The sequence below is a fragment of the Camelus bactrianus genome, chromosome 12 (genome assembly GCF_048773025.1).
Source record: "Camelus bactrianus isolate YW-2024 breed Bactrian camel chromosome 12, ASM4877302v1, whole genome shotgun sequence".
NCBI classification, from domain to species: Eukaryota; Metazoa; Chordata; class Mammalia; order Artiodactyla; family Camelidae; genus Camelus; species Camelus bactrianus.
This window is the reverse complement of record NC_133550.1, coordinates 34732196-34754369: the sequence shown is the minus strand read 5'-3', so window position 1 is coordinate 34754369 and position 22174 is coordinate 34732196. Positions and strand designations below refer to the sequence as shown.

The window sequence follows — 22174 nt, the reverse complement described above, 5'->3', positions numbered from 1 at the left end:
GACAAAGTCTGTCACAAATGGCTGACATGTGCCAGTCACTATGCTAGGCTAGGAATGCTCTCTACATTAGGTTTTAAACTGTCAGGTATACTTCCCTACTGCCTTAGGAGTCACTGATCAAAATTTAATGGGATTCACTCTCTCCATTCTATCTAACTATTGATTTCATTTCATTTTTATTTTTTTAAAGACTTCCAAAGCACAGTTTTAGGGGTTTATCTTTTTTGAGACTCTAAAAGATTTGGCATGCTGTTTGTATGTTTACATACCTACACATGTATATATATACACGCATGGTAATAACTTACTAGGGTTATCTTTCAAAGTACAGAATAATATATACTGTGTTAAGAAGCTAAACAACGTAGTAAACTTAGAAAAATCTATTATCTTACCCCGTATTGCCAAGGAAACGAATATTGACAATTTGGTGTACATGAGGTCTTCTATACTTTTCTCTCATATAAATATGTGCAAACATTTATAAAGGTCTTTTTTTTTATTTAAAGAAAAACTAGTTCCTACCATACTCTTCACTCTATAACTTGCCTTTCTCTCTTTGAAGGTATATTATCAGCATCCTTCTGATTCAATATAGATATTTCTTTTTAATAGTCACATAATACACCTTATTATGTATAGACCATGAGATATATACCAACCATTTTCTATTTTTGGATATTTAGGCTGTTTTATGTTTTCCTCCCACTACAGTAAAGCTGAATAAACATCTTTATACTTGTGTGTTTGCAAACTTTATTAGAAATAATCTCCAAAAAGGGAATTGCTGGGCTGAAGGACATAACCTGTTTTTAATTTTAATAGAAATGCCAGGTTACTTCTCTACAAGGTTGTAGCAATTCGTATTTCCAAAAGCAGAATGAAAGAACTATAGTAGTCAGCACATTTTTCTTGGCCTAAAATTGTGAAAAAGAGAAAAAAAATTGTTTTGGTGTGACTGTTACATAGGTTTTAGAGAGTAATTTGCTGTAACCAAGTCAACAAAATTTTGTTTTTATAAATCTGCCCGTGTTGTACAGCTGATTGCTTTTTGAAGGGTGTTAATGCCCTTTAAAAAAAAAAAAGCTAAGTTTTTTTTAAACTCTTGGCTATCAGTTTTATCTAATGATATTAGTATATCATTCTTATTTACTTTCATTATAGTTTTTCTTTGAGTTGTTTGATTAATGGATTGCTTTAATCTTGACAGGAAGTTGAAACCTACTTTTTTGAGGGTCTGCTAAAGTGGAGAGAATTGAACCTTACAGAACATTTCGGTATTTTCTATTTTTTTCTGTTTCATTCATTCATCATTTGCACTATACGTGATCAAAACAGCTAAGTAGTGGTGTGATGGGAAAGCAGAACATACTCTCTTTTTCCCACCCAGGGAAATTTTATAAAGAAGTTATTGACAAATGCCAATCATTCAATCAGCTGGTCTATCATCAAAATGAGATCGTTCAGAGTTTGAAGATTCACCTGCAAATCAAGAACAGTTACGCCTATCAACCCCTTTTGGAGTAAGTAGTCTGTTGAGAGAAAGTAGACAACATGTATCTGAATTTTAAGAAAGATTGTGTTTTATAGCTACATATGCTTTAGATCTGATGTTTGTAATTTAGAAACAAGAATTTACCTGTTTTTGTTAGATCAAAATATTAGTACATTAGCATAAAGCAGAATCTTAAGGGTATACTTTTTTGCTTTTTGTTTTATACTTTTCTTTGACACTATGGGAATATTGACCATACTTGTGATGGAATGTACCTTCTTACTTTAGCCGGATTTCTTTGCTGAACTCTTTTTTGTTTGTTGTTTTGTTTTGTTTTTTTGTGGGTTCTTTTAACCTTTTTAAAAAAGAAGTGCAATTAATTTACAATGTTGTATGAGTTTCAGGTGTACAGCAAAGTGATTCAGTTATATATATATGTATACATATTCATTCTTTTTCTTATCTATAGGTTATTATAAGATATTGAATATAGTTCCCTGTGCTATACAGTAGGTCCTTGTTGTTGCTGAACTCTTAAAATGTGAAAAAATTTTATACATCTCCTGAGACTTAGTTTAGGTTTAATTAATCCTGTCATCGTAGGTGGTCTATTATCATTTGGGAAATGGATTTGCAGTATTTGGTTTTTGATCCATGTGTCTCATAATTAGTTACCTCTACTTATTTTTTCATCCAGTTTGGTTGTACAGTTGGCACGAGATCTGCAGATGGACTTCTATCCCCATTTTCAGGATTTTTTTCTGACTATCACCTCAATCCTGGAGACTCAGGACACAGAGTTATTAGAATGGGCTTTTACCTCGCTGTCATATCTTTACAAGTACCTGTGGAGACTGATGGTGAAGGACATGTCCAGTATATACAGGTGACCCCTTTCTCTCTTTCGTATGGGTTTTTCTTTTTCTTTTCTTTTCTTTCTTTTTTTTTGTTTGCTTTTTTGCTTTAAAATTTTATTTTGTATATGATTCAGTGCTGTTTAGTTAATTTATGCAGTTATGCAACCATCACCACAATTCGGTTTAAGAACATTTCCATCATCTCCAAAAGATTTCTCATGCTTGTTTACAGTTGCTCCCCATCTGTATCAGTTTTGAAAGCGAAAGCAGTAGACACATGTGGAATATTCAATATCGCCTCTTTGAAAACAACTGTTTGCTTGAGGCCCTGTGACCCTCTTCTACAGTGACTTTTTTATTAGCATTTAAGTTTTGTAAGTTTTTATTTTTTGGTTAAAGGCAGTTTTTATTAATACAGCCAGGAGAGAATTTTGGACTCCCACCTGTATTTAGTTAAACCATGTATAACACCTGTCATGTGTGCCTGCTGACGTGGCCATCCAACTTTAATATGTTCTCTAATTGCCTTTTCCCTGGCTTCTGTCTGACACCAAACTACCTTTCCAGCTTTCTCTAATTATTTCCTTATATAAAGTTGGTTCTCCAGCTAAAGTGGTCTATAGTCTGTTCCATCAGTCTTCACTATCCTGACCTTCTCTTACCTCCAGCCATTGAAATCATACCCCCCATCTTCAGAGCCTGACTTGTATTCCGTAACCTCCACAGATATGCCCAGTTACCGTGGCCAGAAGTGAGAGCTTTGTCCTCTGAACACCTCTAGCATTCTGTACCACTTATGTTACACAAATTCTATTTTAATCGTTTGTTCTTAATGAAATGGTGTCCTCTATAAACGTATAAATTCGTCAAGGGCGCAATCTTAATTATGTGCATTTTTCCAGCCCCTAAAATCCTTACTAAGCCAAAAGAGCTACTCAGTGTTTGTGAGTAAATGTGAACAGGGAAAGAGAATGAATTCAAGCTTTTCATTTGAAGTAAGGCAAAAATTGTTTATAATCTGTTTCAATCTGGGACTTGGTGGACTTTTCCACTTGGAAAGTACTGCTACATACTTCAGTTGCCACAGGAATACATAAGACTCAACTTTTACCCTGTCCCGGTATAGGTATGAATATGGGATAGGACTGTGGATTTTGTTTTGTACCACTTCCCTTCACCCTACCCTCTTTTGAACAAGGAATGAGAGAAAGGTATTTTTCCACCCTTTACCAGTTCTCTGTGAAGATTTTGGTAACATATATTTGAAACCAAGATTACTTCATTAAAAAGCAGCAAGATCTTGGGGGGATATACAGCTTATTTGGTTTCATGATTTCTGCTGTTAATTTTATGTCTCCTGAGACAGGCTCTCCGGTTCTCAATTTATTTGCTTTCAGTATGACATCTTCAGCAGCCTGGGTATTTTCACTTGCCTGATATTGAGATCAAAGTCAACATATTCCCATTTAGGCCAACTCTTCTCATCCATTTGTGTGTTCAGTAAATATGTACTCAATGCCAGGCCTTGTTTGGTTGCCCAGTTTCTAACAGTGATACCATCATTCTCCCCATCACTGAGACTTGCCCCTCAGAGGCATGTTTGACCCAGTTGTCTTCAAGGACTCCAAATCCTCTTGATTCTGTAATCCACATATTCAATTCCGTGACTGTTTATTGAACACTGTATGTCAGGCACTTGAGAGGCAATTGCAGGTTAAACAGATAAAAATCCGTCTCTTGTGACATTTACGTTTTAGCAGGAGGAGCACATTCTGGACACGTGGTTGACATGAGTGGGGAACGATGAGGAGGCCTGGTGGTGGAGCAGCGTGTGTAAAGGGAGATAATTAGGTGACGTCAGAGATGTAGTAGGGGGCCTGATCATAAAGGGCTTGTGGACACTGTAAGGTCTTTGGTCCCATTGCAAAGATGCTTGAAATGTCTCTTGGGTCCGTCCTTTGCCATTTCCCTCTACCACAGGCCTCTTTCAAGCCCTTGTTTGCCCAAGCTTGTATGACTTGAGCAGCTTCTTAATAGGACTGCCAGCCTCTTCTTCCTTTATTTCACCCCATATACTGCTGCCCAGTTTCTCTGTCTGAAAATATTCATTTCTTATTCAGCCATGATTTATTAGTACCTGCTATGAATAAGGAACGATTAGGTGCTGGGGATACAGCACAAATAGGAGAGACCTGTTCCCTGCTCTTCTGTCATTTGGGAGACCAATTTAAACAGTATGATTATATGAGTAATTATTTAGTTATAGCCACATGGCTGTATGACCCTGGGCAGGTTGCTTAGCCTTTCTGTCCCAATTTCATTATCTACAGAATAGGGATAATAATGGTACCTACCCCCACAGAGTGGCGGTGCTGATCAGATGAGGTAACATAGTAAGTCCTTACTTAAATGTAAGCTAGAATCCAAACTCCTTTGCTTTGTGTTCAGAGTCACTTATTTACTTTGGTAGCTTTATCAGGAGCTGCCCTCCCCACCCACATCATCCTTCTTCCTTTAGACAGACCAGCCTCTCTGTTATTTCTTGACTGTGATCACTTCTGCTCACCCCATCTTTGCTCTCCTTTTGATCTCTGGTAACTGCACTCCAGTCCCCACCTGGATTCTTCCTGTCATTCAGGGATCACTTTAAGTTTCAACTTTTCATGGAGTCTTTCCTATAGGACCAGCACCACCAATCCTAGGATTCTTAATGTCTGTGCCCTTCAGTCATCTGTTTGACATGTGGATGTCCTGGTAATCGAATACTTATTTCATACCTGCTACATCTTCCTTGCACACTGTTGGGGATATAGTTGGCATGTAGTACATCTTTATTAAAATGACAATTAGTTAAACATGTCTTATGTTCTCTTTTATAGCATGTATAGTACACTCCTGGCTCATAAAAAACTACATATAAGAAATTTTGCTGCCGAAAGCTTTACTTTTTTGATGAGAAAGGTTAGTTTGATAATTTCTGTGTTTATTGCTCATTAATCCTCAAGAATCCAATGAACAGAAGCAGATATCTTTTATAATATGGTTTTTATGGGCTAATTTTTTTATATAACAGAAACTTTTACTGTTTTGAGTATATCTCACCGTATGGTTTTTGCTCACTAATGTGAAATAATTTGGGTCACTTTTTTATTGTTATTTAGTGCACATATGTATATCTTCTAATTCAAGTCAGTAAATATATGAACAGTGAGATTAACAGGAGTTTTTATGGTAATTTCCTGGGAGGAACTGATTGCATAGTGTCATTTGTGTTTGTTTTCAGAGGGATTTTGTAATGAAACAAAAACATTGCTATTGGATTTCTTTTATACTCATAAAATATAAGTATACGATTTACTTTAAAAGATTGACTGTTGCCTTATATAGTTTTTCTTAGTACATACCTTCATATTATACCAGTGAATTAATCACTCTATTGTGTGGCATTACAAGTGATAATACACTTATTAGTTTAAAATCATTGCAAATGCCTATTCCTTTTAGAATTTTGTCCTGATTACATTTAAATATGAATCTTTAGAACAGCAAATAATAATAATTCATTTGGGTAATTTTTACATTGTAAATACAATTTTTGATTTGCATTTTGTATTTTAGGTTTCTGATAAAAATGCACTATTCAATTTAATGTTTCTTGATCTTGATGAACATCCAGAAAAAGTAGAAGGAGTTGGACAGTTGCTCTTTGAAATGTGCAAAGGAGTCAGAAATATGTTTCACTCCTGTACAGAGAAGGTAAATAACTGGGAGAAGTACTTTGAGTCGATGTGAAAGGGATTAAAAAGAAAGTAGATAAGATTTACACAAATAATGTGGAGAGAGAATTACTTGGAATAAATAGAAAACACTAAAATGGAGAGCATTAGGGCTTTAAAAACAATGCTTACCTAATGTAGGCCATGGGTCCTTAGGTATTTTTCACTTAGAAAAATCACTGCTCACTTCTTCATCTTGGATGCTTGAAGGTAATATAAATTGATGAATGAGAGAGGGTGGTGGGGTTTGGGCAGCTTTGTGATAAAATTCCCTATTCTAGTGTGGAAATTCTTTTGGGACACATAGTTAACCATCAGAGCTGCCATATCATTGATTATCCCAGGTCAGATTTTAAGGTAGCTTAATCAGAGTGGGGAATAATCAAGTGGAAAATAACAATATAATACTTAAAAATGAGAGTGTACATGTTCATTTTCATGAATCTTGGATTCCCACAGGCAGTGAAGCTAATTTTGCAAAAGTTAGGACCAGTTACTGAAACAGAAGCTCAACTTCCATGGATTTTAGTTGGAGGAACACTTAAAAATATGGTCAAATCCACTGCAATCTACATCTGCAAGGAACATTTTGGTATATTTTTTGAATGTTTGCAAGTAAGTTCTAATTTTTAAGAATTTGTAATAAGGAGTCCATGAGTTGATTGTTGTTGCTCTTAGTTTAGCAGATCACTCCTGGGGATTGTGTTTTATAGTTGTTGTCATTATACTTTGACACACTTACTAGGATTTTCCTTCCCCTTACCCACTGTACTATTTTTATTTCATTTGCTATCTTGAGATGCAGTAGAACATAGTGGTTAAAAGCACAGGCTTTGGAGCCAGACGGCCTCTGTTTGAATCTTGGCTTTGTTTCTTACCACTAGTGTGACTTGGGAAAGTTAAGTCTAGTCCTCAGTCTTTTCATCTGGCAAATGGGAGCAATAGCATCCCCTACCTGTGAGGAAATACTTGTAAAGAACTTAGAACAGTGCAATCAGAAATGTTAGCTGTTAACACTAGTGACTCCTGGTAAATGTGTCTTTTTCTTTCAGAACAAAAGAATGTGAAAATCTGAACTGCTTCACAATATTTTCGTGATTGGATTAACAGATGAGTTTGATATTTGGTAGTTATTCTCTGTGTTAAATTCTTCGTTTGCAGGACTCGATTCTGGATCTACATAAAAAAGTAACCAAAACTAACTGTGGTGAAAGTTCTGAACAGATTAAAAGGTTGTTAGAAACATATCTGATACTTGTAAAACATGGAAATGGATCAAAGATAACCAAACCTATTGATGTTTGTAAGGTGAGGTCCCAATTTAATTTGCTTAGAGCCTGTGCATTAGAAGCTGATTACTAAGTGTGCATTGTTTTTTCTTTTATTTTACAGGTATTGTCTCAAACATTACAAATAGCGCATCTCTCCACATCTTGCCGGGAGACCCTCTTGGATGTAATTTCTGCTTTGATCCTAGGTGAAAACGTTTCCTTACCAGAGACCCTCATCAAAGAAACCATAGAAAAAGTAATTTACTTCAACAGATATTAATAGAGTAATTAACATGCTTAGCATTGAATAAGCCTTCTGGGGAATACAAATGAAGCGTGGCAAAGGCTCTGCCTTCCAGGAATTTATAATCTTGTTAAGGAGATGTGAGTTGCATTCTGTAATGGAATTAAAACAAAACATGATAAAAGCAAAATCTGTTCACCAAATATTCACCCAACATGTATAACTTACCAGGTGCTGGGCATGGACTAGATATGGCAGGGTGGACGCTGTGGTGCCTGTGATTTTTTTTATTGTTATGGAAGTGGGGCCCTGGCAGTGTGTAGTTAAAATCTGTTGAACTAATCTCTCGATGTCACGTTGAAACATACAATTAATTCTGTCTGGAGCTGAGGAACAGAGAATGCTTTCTAAAGGACTTACATTTGGGATAGTCCTTGAAGGTTCAGTAGCAGTCTGCCTGTCAGAGAAGGGGTTAAAAACTCTAGGAGAAGGAACAGAAAAGTTGTGTTCAAAGATCTGTGCCACTTCTGACACATGAAGTGTGAGGTCTGTCAGCAAGGCTCTGCCTGGCTTTGAAAGATTAGGTTGGATTTTGTCCGGCAAGTAGTGGAGGACCCTGGAAAAATGTTAAGCAGAGAAATGACTTAATGAGATTTGCATTTTAGTGAATTTAGAAGATGAATGGGAAGGAAGTGGGATTGAAAATAGGTCGGTTCGGTTCTTCTAGCTTCGTGTAGTGCAGCCTCAGTATAGAAAAAGGTATAACATCGAGCTGCTTGGCCTTTCGTGATTCTCTGTAGCTGGGAAAAAATTGAGCAGTGCTTAGGCAGAGCCCCACATAATCACAAGAAACACAGTGCCCTTCGATTCTGTAAGTCCCTTTGGCAAAGGCCGAGCACTTGGACAGCATCCTGCTTGAAGCATGCCCACCGTTCCTTTATTCGAGCTTCTTTCCAGAGGAGCTGGGCCCGGTTCCTGCGTCTCACCTGGGTGTGTCCCTCTGCACAGTGGCAAATTCAGCAACCCAGCTGTTTCTGCCTCCCATGACTGTATTAACTTGTACCAGGCATCACACTGCTTCTGGCTTGCAAGTTGGAGGACCTCAAAGGTTTTGGATGTTTTTATTTTCAAGAATGGGAAAGTATCTTCTTTGTATTTAGACTAATATTCTTTACCTCTGGTCCACAGATTTTTGAGAGCAGATTTGAAAGACATTTAATTTTGGATTTTTCGGAAGTCATGTTTGCTATGAAGCAGTTTGAGCAGGTGAGTGAGGTATTAAGTCTTGGACATGTTTTGTTTTATTTTGAATCTGTCACGATAAAATAATTAAAAATCCTGTCATTTGTGTTTGTTTTTTGAGAGGAGGAGAATAAGTATTTGATGTCTTAGTCCATATTTTTGTTTTAAGCAGTTAAATTCCAGTTTTTGGTCACAAGTGAAACTTTATTCCATAGCTAAAGCATTTTAAATCATATTAGGTAATCAATTTGTTTATTTTAATAATCTTCTAGGAAGTTATAGAACCATGTGATTAATTTGAAAAAAACAGTTTAAGGAACTTCTGTGTGAATTCGAAGCTTAGAAAATAGTTTCTGAAACACTTTGCATTGGAGGAAGGCTATGAATTCATTTCCTTGCTGCAAAAGAGATACCCAGTAGAGTGAAATAGAAATCTTTCTCATCAAATCCTGAGTTTATTTTCCCCTCACTGCCATCATACATTTGCCACTCTTTATAACCGGGATCCTGTAATATACTTCATGGAAATCTATCTCTTCTCTCATTTTTCCCTTCAGTGTTTAATAATACATGTTTTCATTCATCTCAATAAAACTTCTTTGTATGTGCCCTAGCCTTGTTCCTTCCTGCCCAGCGAGGACCTTTTATCTCTCCCCGGTTTTCTTAGGAACTGCATCCTTTCCTTCTCCTCTGTTCCTTTTGTCCTTTTTCTAAAAAACTTATTTTTATCAAAGTACTCTACATATGTAGTTTAAAAAAGTCAAACAGGGCTAAAAGGCAGTCACTTGAGCCTCACTCCCATCTTCCTCAACAGAAACAAGCATGTCTAAGGATTTTTAGCTAATTTTTTCTGGTATTTATATTTTTAAATCATCTGAATGTACTGCTTTCCCTTGGCACATTAGTTTGGTCCTCATGCGTAAACTTCCTCGTACAGCAGATGGAGTCTCATCTCATCTTCTCAATCAAATCACATCACAAATTTGAGTGTTTTATAATTACACTTCCTTTTTTGTATACCCTTTAATTTTTCCTGAAGTTACTAATTTTTTCATTCTTTAAAAAGTGAAAGTTGTTTTCTTTGAAGAGTTGGGCAGTGAATCTGTCTTCCAATAGCATCGCAGAAAGCATTTCACGCATTTTCAGATTATTCAGCAGCTGGTTTTTTTTCTTCTTTTTTTTCCTTTTTTTCTTTTCTTTTTTTTCTTTTTTTTTTCCTTTTTCTTTTTTGGAGGCATTGCTTCTGGAGCAGTTCAAGTCTGAACAGGTTGCTTTCTGAGCCCCCTGCATGGATGTCATACTAAGACTTGCCTTTCTCCTGTTATCTTGGGTCCTGTCTGTTTCTCTTATTGTAGTTTACTTTCTTGTTTTGATGGAACACATTCTTTAGGGGTTCCTGAGAAAGGATGAATGGAAGTAGAATTTTGAGATTCAGTACATCTGTAAGTGTCTTTATTCTCTCCTCACAGTCTCACTAGTACGCTGGGAATAGCATTCTATATATGTATAGATTGGTGGGGAGGGTGTTAATTAGGTTTATTTATTTAGAGGAGGTGCTGGGGATTGAACCCAGGACCTGGTGCCTGCTCAGCATATTCTCTAGTGCTTGAGCTATACCCTGTTCCCCCAGCAGTCTAGATTCTGTCGTTTCGCTCAGTGTTTCAGGCATTGCTCCCTTGTCTCCTGGCTTCCATTGTTCTGTGAGGAGGGCTGATGCTGTTACTGTTCCTGATCCTTTGTGATCTCTTCTTCTCTCTGTGGAAGAGTTAGAATCTTCTCTTTATTAGGTGTTCTGAAAGTTGTATCTGTTACAAAAGTGGTTTTCTTTCTTATTTTTAGCTTTTTCTACCCAGCTTTCTCCTGTATGTTGAGGATTGCTTCCTGATAGATGACGCTGCGGTCGAAGATGGAGCTCTGGCCATTTTGGCCAAGCTCATTCTGAACAAAGCAGCACCTCCCACTGCTGGCTGCATGGCGATTGAGAAGTATCCTCTGCTTTTCTCACGACACACGGTGGGGTACGTTCTCAGTCTGTGTGCCCTGTGTTCTCGGTAGGATTTCCCATTTAGAAATAATGTATTCAGAATACTGTAAAAACTGAAGATCTAGAAATATTAACTGGAAAGATGTCCATGATACATTGTTATGTGAAAAAAGCAAATCTGAAGAAGAGTACGTGTAATGTGATCCCATTTTGCAAAGTTAAAACCAAAAGTATATACAAAAACACAGGAACACGTAGGGAAGGACATAAAAACAAGTTAACGTGGTTAACATCAGGAGGGTGGGAAGTGAAAGAAAGAGGTCACTATTAATTTTTTTAACTTTTTATTTTAAAACAATTGTACATTCACCAAGAAATAGTCCAGAGAGTTTCCATACACCCCTCTTAGTTTCCCTTAGTGGCAACATCTTATGTTAAGTTTACTGCAATATCCCAGCTGGAAAAGTGACATTGGTACAATCCACCAGCCTTGTTCAGATTTGCATGTTTTATATCACTCGTCTCTGTGTGTGTATGTATATGGATATGTAGTTCTGTGCAGTTTTACCTCATGTCTATTCATAATCACCACCCGAGTCAGGATACAGTGGTTCCATCACTGTAAGGATCTCTCATGCTACCTTTTAATAGCCACATTCCCCAAGCCCATCCCACTCCATCCCTTACTCTTGGCAACCACTAATCTTATTCTCTATTTTTATTATTTTATCATTTCAAAAATAGTATCTAAATGAAATTATATGGTATACCTTTTGAAATTGGCTTTTTCACTCAACGTAATTCCCATGAGACCCATCTAAGTTGTTGTGGGTATCAGTAATCCATTCCTTTTTATTTTGAATGCCTTTCTGTGTGCTGTTACTGAGTAGTATTCCATGGTAAGGGATGTAGCTGTTTGTTTAATCATTCACTTGTTGAAAGACATTTGGGTCATTCCTAGTTTTGGGCTATTACGAATAAAGCTGCTACAGACATTCATGTACATAGCTTTCCATTTCTCTGAGATAAATGCCCAAAAGGGAACTTGTTGGGTTATATGGTAAGTGCATGTTCAGTTTTATAAGAAACCACCAAATGGTTTTCCAGAGAGGTTGTGCCATTTTACGGTCCCACCAGCAGTATGAGTGATCCAGTTTCTCTGCATCCTCACCAGCATTTGATATTATCATTGTTTTTTGTTTTTGCCAGTGTGATAAGATGCAGTGATATCTCATTGTGGTTTTAATTTGCATTTCCCTAATGGCTAATGATGCTGAACATCTTTTCATGTCCTTATTTGCCATCTGCATATCTTCTTTAGTGAAATATCTGTTCGTTTCCTTGACCCATTTTCTAACTTGATTGTTTATTTCTTTACTGTTGAGTTTCAAATCTGCTTTATATATTCTAATACAAGTCCTTTTGTCTGATATATGGTTTACAGATGTTTTCCTCCCTATCTATAGCTTGTCTTTCTTCACTTAAGATTTGTCACAGATCAAAGTTTTAAATCTTGTTGAGGTCCAGTTTATCACCTTTTCCTTTTATGGATAATACTTTTGATGTCAATTCTAAGAACTTTTTGCCTAGCTATAGGTTTCAAATATTTTCTCCAAATTTAAGGTTCGTAATTTTATGTTTTACATTTATGTGATCCATTTTGAGTTAATTTTTATGTAAAGTGTGAAGTGTAAGCCTGCCTATGAATGTCCACTGCTCTGGCAACATTTTTTAAAAAGGCTGTTCTTCCTCACTGGACTGCTTTTGCAGCTTTGTCAGAAATCAGTTGGGCATAGCTGTGTGGGTCTACTTCTAGACTCTTCTGTTCCATTGATCGTGTGTCCACCCTTCTATAACACTACACTGTCTTATTACTAGAGCATAAAATAAGTCTTGAAATCTTGAAAAAAAAATCCTTCCACTGTATTCTTTTTCCAAATTGTTTTATCTATTCCTGGCTCTTTGACTTTCTCCGTAAGTTTTAGAAGAAACTTGTCTATGTCTACCAAAAACACCTTGCTGGGATTTTGTTTGGAATTGCATTAAATCAGGGTCGATTTGGGGGGAATTGACATCTGCCTAAGGATACACAAAACTACCAACTTTGTTTATGTCAGGAGGAAGGTGAGGGGAAGGAAGAAGTGACTATTAGCTTTTAAAGTATATACCTTTGCATTGTTTGAGTTGTTAGAAGGGCCATGGATTACTTTCTTAATCTCATTAAAAACCATACGTACTTTTTAAAAGTTGAAAACACAGTTTATATAAATATTTGAGAGGATTTTGCTTACCATTTTTCAAATAGTTGAATGAGCATGCTTCTAGAAATAATAAATCAGGAGACTAGTTTCCTTATCATTCATACATGTTTACAGATAGGAATACGTACATAGGAATAAATCGTTTTCTGATTTCCATCGGATGAGTCAGACCTGCTGCTGCATGCCTTGAGTTTGTGCTGAGTACTCAGCTTGAGGCATCACAGCATCCCCCGGGTGGGTGTCCTTGTCTCCATAGTCACATAGCAGAGTCGGTTTTTGAGTGCGATCACCATGAGGTCCTGGAGGAACTCATCTTCACAGGCCACCCTTCTGCCGACCTCGAAAGTATCTTCTCTGTCAGGACATACTAAAAGAGTCTTGTTGGTTTTTCACTCTGCTAAGCTCTGATTCCTGAGGCGTGGGTAATGAGTAACACCTGTAGAATTATTCCCGTGGAACTTCTCTTTTGACTTTGTAACGCCAAGCCGATCTCCAACGGGCAGATTCCTTGCAAGTGGCCAGAACTCTGGGTTCTGGGCAATGGGAGTGAGGTAAAGCCCAGGACCTGCCTGAGGCTGCTGGTCACTCCTCACACAGCCATCTCAGCCACCTCAAATCCTCCTCGGAATGTGACGTGATAAGAATAAATAAGTAAATATAGATGTATTAACTTAAGGCAAGTGCCACAGGTTCTGTGTTTCTTTCTCTGAGAAAAGACATCTTTCTGTCACCCCCACAGAGATAGGGTAGTACATGGTCAGCTTTGTCTGAATATTCTTGGTCACACTCCATCCACTCATCTCACAGATTTGTTGTGAGAATATAAAGGGATAATAGATGTGAAGAGACTCTTCAGAAGATAAATTTATTCTGTCATTTAACAGATACTTGTTTAGTCAGGCCTGTTCTAGGCGCTGGGATATAACAATGGAAAAGAAAAAAGTTCCTTCTTTTGGGGCGATGACATGGGAAGGCATGTGAGGCAGATGAATAAATAAACAAGATAATTTTAGGTAGTGATAAAAAGAGAAACAAAACAGGGTGTTGAGGGAATGGACGGAGAGGCAGCACTACTCCCCTCCAGACGGGGAACCTTTGTTCAGTTATTATGATCGAAGGATCCAACCTTGCAAGGAAAGGCTGGGGGAAGGCTTTGCAGGCAGAGGGGAGCGTTATTGCAAAGGCTCGAGGATAGTTTGCAGAATAGAAGGAAAGCCTGTGCGGGCAAAGAGCACTGAGCAGGGAGGAGAGTGGAGTGAGAGGAAGTGGGAGAAGCAGGTGAGGGTCACCATCCAGGGTGAGGCCGTCTAGAATGTGAATTTTATTGGAGGAGCTCATTGGCGGGTGTGATGAAGCAGGGAAATGACATGGCAACTAATGACTCTATACCTTTTTAAAGCATCTCAATACTTTAGTTGTAAGATTTTTGCAGATTACTGAGTCATGGTTACTCCTAGGAAGACTGTATATCAAGGCATGGTGACTTTTAGAAATCGTCAGTGAAATTAACTTAGTTACTGATTGGAATTTCTGAACATTTATTATCCTGATAAGTTAAAAACAAAAGAGAATTCAACTTTCTGATTAATTTTAATGATAAAAAGGATACAGGAATATCCTGTAGTATTCTACTTTTATTCCATGATGAGTTTAACCAAACCTAATATGGAGGATAAATTATAAAAACAAATCATTTTACTTATTGTTTCTATGACTTTTCTTTCAGTTAGATTTCTGTCTTTTAAATAGATGAGGCATAGTTGACATTGGCAGAAATAAAAAGAGGCAAATGAGTGTGCTAAAGTAACAGACACCTAAAACTGAATGTCGTGTCAGAAAATACCGTTGAGTAACCACTTATCAGATTAAAGCAGCAGAGAAAGTTACTTATAAATCATAATCATGTTAGTGGCATTTGTCAAATTCCCCATGATTTCTTTGCAACATCATTCTACATTTGTGAAGCAGTAAAATTCATGTCAAAAAAGAGAGGTGGGGGTGGAGGAAGTCAGTTCATTCCAATAAATTACCTCTCCAGTTCTTAAAAACGTGTCCATCAGCCCAAAATTCAGAAGTACCTAAAACCAGAAGAAACTTGCTTGATCTTATGAAGTAAATTGAAATAGAAAATAGAAGAAAGTAGAACTAATGGGGTTGAAAAAGCCTGTTGCTGAAAATCAGTAAATTACTCGAGTTTAGTTATTTTCCACCATCACCACCGGTTCCCTCTTCCCTGCTAATACTCCATGCATGGAAAGGAACCAATTTTATTTCAAATTTCAGAGGGCAAGAGCAATTACATTCTCTCTTATTTTAAACATTTGTCTATCTTTTCTTCCTTTAGATCCTGTGTAAGGCAGAAGACCAGATCCAAGGGAGGCAAGGAACAGATCTCAGTATTGGATCATCTTTTATCTATAATTCAGTTACTTCCAGATAAAGATACTACTTATCTTTCACGTTCTTGGGCAGCCCTTGTTGTGTTACCTCATATTAGGTGAGAAAATCAACTGTGTTTAATTTTGAAAGGTGTTTTAGCATGCTGATGAAAACATTTATTAGCCATTTTTTTTGCTGTTTTATGAAAAGGCCATTGAATGCTAGTCTGAGCATTTCTCTTTTTCTCCCCACTTCTTGGCCAGACCCCTGGAGAAAGAGAAGGTGATACCACTAGTCACGTGCTTCATCGAGTCACTCTTCAGGACTGTTGACAGAGGGAGCTTTGGAAAAGGTCAGTTACAATCACCATTTGTTCTCTTGTCTTTCTTTTCTGGCACACCCAGAGTATCTGTAAACATGTGGGTAGCAGAGAATAGTACTAACATTGTGTTCTGGCAGAACCCCCTCGTATGGTAAATAGGGAAAAAAAGAGGCTGAGGTGGAGGCGTTACACTTGTACCTTGTAATATGGTGACCGGGTCAGGGCGGCTTGAACATTAGCTGAGACCGAAGGTGAAGTTGCAGAAGGTTGCCGTGGTCCAAGAAGTCAGACCTTCAGCTTTGAGCCCCAGCTTGTGTCTTGTTCCCCATCTTCCACACTGTCTGTCCTGTATACACCTCGTGCTCCAGGCAGTCGCTTACTCTGAGCAAGACACTTTCTTTTACAGACCTCTGTCTGCCCTTGCATGTGTGCTCCTTCTGCCTAGAGTTCTTTCTAGGTCTTTCATTGTTTAGTGAACTTTTACTTAACTTTCAAAACTCAGCTCAAGTGCAGTACCTCTAGGGAGGTCTTTGCGACTCAGCCAAATTAGGCTGCCCTGCCCCAAACGCTATTTCCTGTTGTGTTCTTGTACATCTCCCCCCCACTAGCTGAGAACAGCAGTTTACAAGTAAATATTGTGTTTTATTCTAGCTCAGTACTTTTTTCCTAACACGTGTATAGTAGTCATTCCTTCCTTTGAATATTAGTGTGCTAGGTTCTGTGTTAGATACTAAGCAGACCTGTTAGAGAATAAAGTAGACTCACCTCATGTCATGTGCTCAGTAGCCACACATGGCTAGTGGCTACCATTTTGGATTGTATCTACATATTGGCCCGAGTATAGAACGTTTCTACCATTGCAGAATGTTCTATTGGACAGCCCTGTTCTAAAGTCTAGAGCAGGGGTTGGCAAAATTTTTATGTAAAAGACCAGAGAGTAAATATTTTAGGTTTTATGAGCTGCATTCAGTCTTTGTGGCATCTTCTTTTTGTTTGTTGGTTATTTTAAACAACCTTTTAAAATTGTGAAAAGCATTCTTAGCTTGCCAGCCATATAAAAATAATCTACCTGCAAGATCTGACTCGTTGGGCCATAGTTTGCCAACCTCTGGTCTAAGATTAAATGATTGATTAATTAATATAAATTGAGTGGATTACTGGTAGTATCATTGGATATGTAACTTCTTAAAAGTTGGAGTCATAAAGTGAACAAGAGTTTTATACAAAGATGATAAGCTTTTGGAAAGTCTAGGTCTCCTTTCTTCAAAAGTTCTAATTGTGTGTGATAAGGCTAGTCGGAACCATTGAACTTACTCCTTATCTCAGTTATGGGAACATACATTTTTGTTCTTTGATTCTGAATGTATTCTTTTCTTAAGAGAGTTAAAATATAAGGTTCAGAACCTCTTTTCAGTTCCTTTCTGTTATATTCTGACACTTGATGGATAATCCTTTAGAAGGCACATATTCACTCTAATTTAAGAACTCTTGTATAAATAGCAAGTGGTAGATTAATGAGCTGTCTGATAGTTATTTTGTCAAAGAAATAATGTGGATTCTCCTGTTTTTCTGCCTTTAGGAAGCTTATTTGTTCTTTGTCAAGCTATAAATACTCTGCTAAGTTTGGAAGAATCTTCTGAACTTCTTCATTTGGTTCCTGTGGAACGTGTGAAGAATTTAGTATCGTGAGTAATCATATCTTTCATTCAGCATATTAGGGAGTAAAATATAAAGGCTTCTTTCTGTGTGCAATCTTAGATCTATTTCTTACCTTAGCTGTATTCACATAGGAAATTTATTAGTGATTTAAATCCTGCAATTAAAAATAAGCGTTTTTGGATACAGTCTTTAAATACAGATTCATCTTTGTAAAGGAGTATTTTACTGGTTGTGTAAATTAGGGCTGCAGAATAAACGGGGTATATGATGCTGGTCACCCCCAACCAAGACACCACATGGTGGTTCCAACATATCCATTTCTACTACTTTCATAATCTTTCTCAGCTTAACACAGCACTTCAGAACACTTTCCTGTAGTCCTTTTACTGCATACCAAAACAGTCCAGTTTTTGGTTTTTCAAGTTTATTTTAGCCAGCTCCTGATTTGGGTTGCAGGACAGCGCTCTTACCGGGAGCCATTCATTCACTGCTTGGCTACGCACCTTTTCTAAAGATCCGGCCTTTTGAAAACCAGAGTCTGCTTCTGTTTCTGTAGTCCATTTTATTTCCATGCTTTTAAAAGCAGATTTATTCATTGGCTTCATTCAATAAATATTCATTTGTTTTTCTCATGTACCAGGCCCTCTTCTAGGCACGGGGAAGGATAGTGAATGAAACAGACAAAAATCCCTGCCTTCATGGAGCTAACACACTAGAAAGAAGAGACACTAAGCCAAATAAATAAGAAAATAAATAGCATGTTAGATGGTAGGAAAACTTATTAAAGCAGAGTCAGGGGATCGGGAGAGTCCAGAGGTTGGGGACAAGAGCAGTTGTAACTAGGGAAGGCCTCACCAAGAAGGAGACATTTGAGCAGAAACCCAGGAGCAGTGAAGGAGTAAGCCACAGGAATATCTGTGATCCAGGGCACTGCTTTTTCCAGGATCTAGAAAAGTCACTGGCATGTGATAGACACTCAGTAAATATCTGTTGAAGGAGGAAGGCACACAAAGGTTAAGTGGCTTGCACGGGGTTACACTGATGCTGCTGCTGCGGGGCTGGCTTCAAACCTGGACTGCCCTACCCAGGGCCTCCGTGCCGGACCCCTGCTCCCTACTGCTTCCCTCCTAGCACAGTGCCAGGCACGGGCGAAACCCACATTCCCCCACATGTCATTTGTCATTTACAAGTAGGTGGATTGAGAAGATAGCGTTGGATATTAGTCAGGATACCATATTATAATCCTGCCTCTGCCTCCAGAGGACTGTGTCTGTCCTTGATTGGGTCACTCACTGTTGCCGGGCCTCAGATTCTTCATCTAAAGTGATGCTAGATGTCCATGTCAAACTTTTACCTGTTCCCTTTTACATTTCCTTCATCAGTGATCATTTTCTGTGGTTTCTGTTATCTCCTGAATTCTCTGGGGTGCTGGGTGCAGTTTGGATCTAGTAAATCTCTCGTTGCAGAATGTTTCCTTTGGAGCCCTCTGTGTTGCTGTTGGCTGATCTCTATTATCAGAGATTGTCCTTATGTGGCTGCAAAGGGCCACTTTTGGAGGAAGCTTTAATGGAATTGTTTCCCAAGTTACAAGCAAACATTTCAACTGGCATATCCAAGGTACTCCGGTTTTGTGACATGTCCTCTGTCTCTCACCTTTTGTTTCCATATGTATTGCCAGTGGTTGTCAGAGCTCCTTAATCAGAAAATGCAGTGTGGGGTGATTTCTGTTTAAAGCAGTGATTCCTAAACACTGACCTACGGACTGATTGCAGCAGAATTAATTGGGGAGCTTACTAAAGGGATAAATTCTGGATCCCCACACCCCAAAATTCTGATTCAGGAGGCCTAGGGTGGAGGTGAAAAGTCTGCATGATTTTTCAAAGCCCTCTAGGTGATTCTGCTGCTCATCCAGGTGTATAAAAATGCCTGACTATGTTATTTAGAAATAAAAATGACCAATTTCAGTGGAATTTGTAAGCTTAATAAGAATCTTTGCACTTTATTTATAGTGTCACAGTTCAAAGAAGCAGCATAGTTTTATGAGCAACCTTATCTTCTCAGTCTAGTCTGGTCATTAATTATTCCAGGTACCATTTCAATCAGGTGTTGGTTGGTGTTGAATATGAAATAAAGGATAGAAAAAGAATGTGTTATTCATTTTCATAGTTCTATGACAAGTGGTATATTTTTCATAATTCTGTGAAACTTAGATCTTGCTGACTGTTACTCATTTTTTTCTTATGTTTAAACTTTGGGGTTTGAAACATGCCTTTTAATTTCTTTAGATTCGCCTTTTGACAATAAGGATCCTAAACCACTTTGAAGTTCGACTTCCAGAATTAATGGAGGTATTTTAACTGTTCGACTTGAATAACTTTTTAAAAATGTAATTTGATACATTTATTCCAAAATGATAATTTTGCAGGAAATTCAAATACTATTTAAATATCTATTATAAAAATTGAAGAATTTTTCTTATAATTTTTCTTCCCACCCCCCCACCCCCCAACAAGGCCACCACTGAAAACCCAGTTGGTGACGACCCTCTCAGACTTTTTGTACACAGACACATAATTTAAACAAGTGGTATCCTGCACGTTTTCCATATCAGTACCTACAGTCCTGCCTCATTCTTCGGAAGTCTGAGTAGTGTGCCACAGTTTAAAATAGCGTGTTTTAACAACTCCCTCTTGATAGGTGTTTAGGTGGGTTGTTTGAAGTTTTTCAGCGTTTCCAATAATACTGCCATGAACATCCTTACACAGATATCTTTGTGCAGATAAACATTTTGGTAATGCAAATTACTGCTTCCAGAAATAGAAATTACATCTACTAGAAGTAGAATCGTATGGTGAAAATACATATACATTTTCTTTATTTCAACAAATGTTGCCAACCAGTTTGAGTTGTTTTGAGAATTATTGTCCTGCTTTTTGCTTGTCATTTCTATGCGAGAAGCACAAAACCTAAATTATTTACCCGGAAAGTAAATGGTGTAAGAAAAACTGAATCATTTAATCAAAAAAGGTGTTGTTTATTTAATTTAAAACATTAACATATGTCAGTTTTTCATATTTAGACTTTTGTCCACATTTAATGTTCTTTTTGGAAAATCAAAATACTGACCTGCCTCCTGGTTTCCCCTGGTTGTTCAGGATGACGAGCTCTCAGAGCGTCAGTCTGTCTTTGCTATATTACGCCAGGCAGAACTTGTCCCAGCAACTGTGAACGATTACAGAGAGAAGCTTCTTTATCTGAGAAAACTCAGACATGATGTGGTGCAGACTGCAGTGCCCGATGGGCCATTACAGGAGGTATAAAACAATGTCCTTTTTTTTTTTTAACTTAATTTATACTTTAAGGTCTATTTACCTTGCAATTTAAAACTAGATAAATCTCCAGTTCTGTTCAGTGCTTGCCAGCCTTTTCAACAGCCAAAGTGACTTGCTCTCCTCCCTTCTCCTGAGTGTGTATGTGTGGTACGTGAGGGCAGGTAGGAAGTGGCAACACGAGGAGCCACATCAGGTTGCCAGCCTGACACTCTTCTCCAGATCTGTTCACTGCCGTGGGACGTCAGCCCTCTACCTTTCGTGACCGAGATTTTCTGTCCATGACCCTTGAAGATACGTCATGATCCCTTTGGGAAGAAGGCCGAGTGGAGACATTCCCCTTTAATCAGAGCAGTTCTATTCTTAACCTATTTTATATGTTAATGTCCTGTGTTATGTTTCATTTGGGAAAAGGGGTCTGCTGCTAACGTAGATACAACACCCCACCCCCAAACACTAACAGAACTGCCACTTTACATGATGCTTCCCTGGCACACGTTGGTGCAGTAACAATGGCTGTCATTCCAAAGGCGACTGAGAAAACTTCAGACCCCCTGAACTGGTTTGTTTTTTGTTTTTTAATTTATTTTTATGAAGGTACTGGGGATAGAACCCAGGACCTTGTGCATGCTAAGCATGTGCTCTACCACTGAACTGTTTCCCTCCCCGCTGAATGAACTCTTTTAGCACGTAGGTTTGAGAACTCAGTCATCTGCTGGTAAAGGCTGGCTGCCATTCACAGAGTCCTTTGATGGGCTCTTTGGCACCTGCGCTTCACTGATTACTGTTCACGCTTTGTCTTGTCAGTGATGGCGGTGTTTGTTAGGAGGGAATTTAGTCATGGGTCACATCTGTTTATTTGAATATATCCTTTGAGTGAATTTGAATACTGTGTTTGCTCTAGTAGTTCACCTCTGTTAAATAGCAGGTGACATTTGGGGGAGAGGAGGAGAATTACTGTAACTGAATTTTGGTTTGGTACCTATAGCTTTTTTCTTACAGCGCTAGCTTTTTTCTTACAGCGCAAGCTTTTTCCCGACCTCAGGTTGTCCCAGCCAGGATATCTGCGTTTCAGTGCTGATCCATCGTTCATTGCCCATTTACTAATCTAGTCTTCTGTGATTGCAGGTGCCACTTCGTTATTTGTTAGGCATGCTGTATGTTAACTTCAGTGCTCTCTGGGATCCTGTTATTGAGCTCATAAGGTGAGCGTGGGTGAGACGGATAAAGCTGTTAATGCTCTCACCACTACAGAATGATGGGCCAGTGTTGTATGCATGGGGAGATTTAAATGAGTGGATGGGTGTAGTATTTATAGTTGCCTTAAAGCCTTTGTGGGAGAAGGTGACAAAAAA

The 22174-nt window shown here is 38.1% G+C and overlaps 1 protein-coding gene across 2 annotated transcripts in view; it reads left to right on the top strand.

Moving 5' to 3' along the window:
* The window catches only part of UTP20 (UTP20 small subunit processome component), an 86014-nt gene that overhangs the window by 3189 nt on the left and 60651 nt on the right, over positions 1 to 22174 (top strand). The window contains exons 3-19 of one of the 2 annotated variants that reach the window (XM_010962781.3): positions 1211 to 1277; positions 1391 to 1523; positions 2193 to 2381; positions 5232 to 5313; positions 5971 to 6108; positions 6588 to 6743; positions 7290 to 7436; positions 7521 to 7655; positions 8832 to 8909; positions 10725 to 10903; positions 15475 to 15627; positions 15773 to 15861; positions 17411 to 17516; positions 18957 to 19107; positions 19776 to 19838; positions 20646 to 20804; positions 21948 to 22024. In XM_010962781.3, coding sequence (XP_010961083.2) covers positions 1211 to 1277; positions 1391 to 1523; positions 2193 to 2381; positions 5232 to 5313; positions 5971 to 6108; positions 6588 to 6743; positions 7290 to 7436; positions 7521 to 7655; positions 8832 to 8909; positions 10725 to 10903; positions 15475 to 15627; positions 15773 to 15861; positions 17411 to 17516; positions 18957 to 19107; positions 19776 to 19838; positions 20646 to 20804; positions 21948 to 22024 — 2102 coding nt within the window. The remainder of the gene's footprint in view (positions 1 to 1210; positions 1278 to 1390; positions 1524 to 2192; positions 2382 to 5231; positions 5314 to 5970; positions 6109 to 6587; positions 6744 to 7289; positions 7437 to 7520; positions 7656 to 8831; positions 8910 to 10724; positions 10904 to 15474; positions 15628 to 15772; positions 15862 to 17410; positions 17517 to 18956; positions 19108 to 19775; positions 19839 to 20645; positions 20805 to 21947; positions 22025 to 22174) is intronic. The other variant, XM_045522461.2, reaches the window with a different exon arrangement.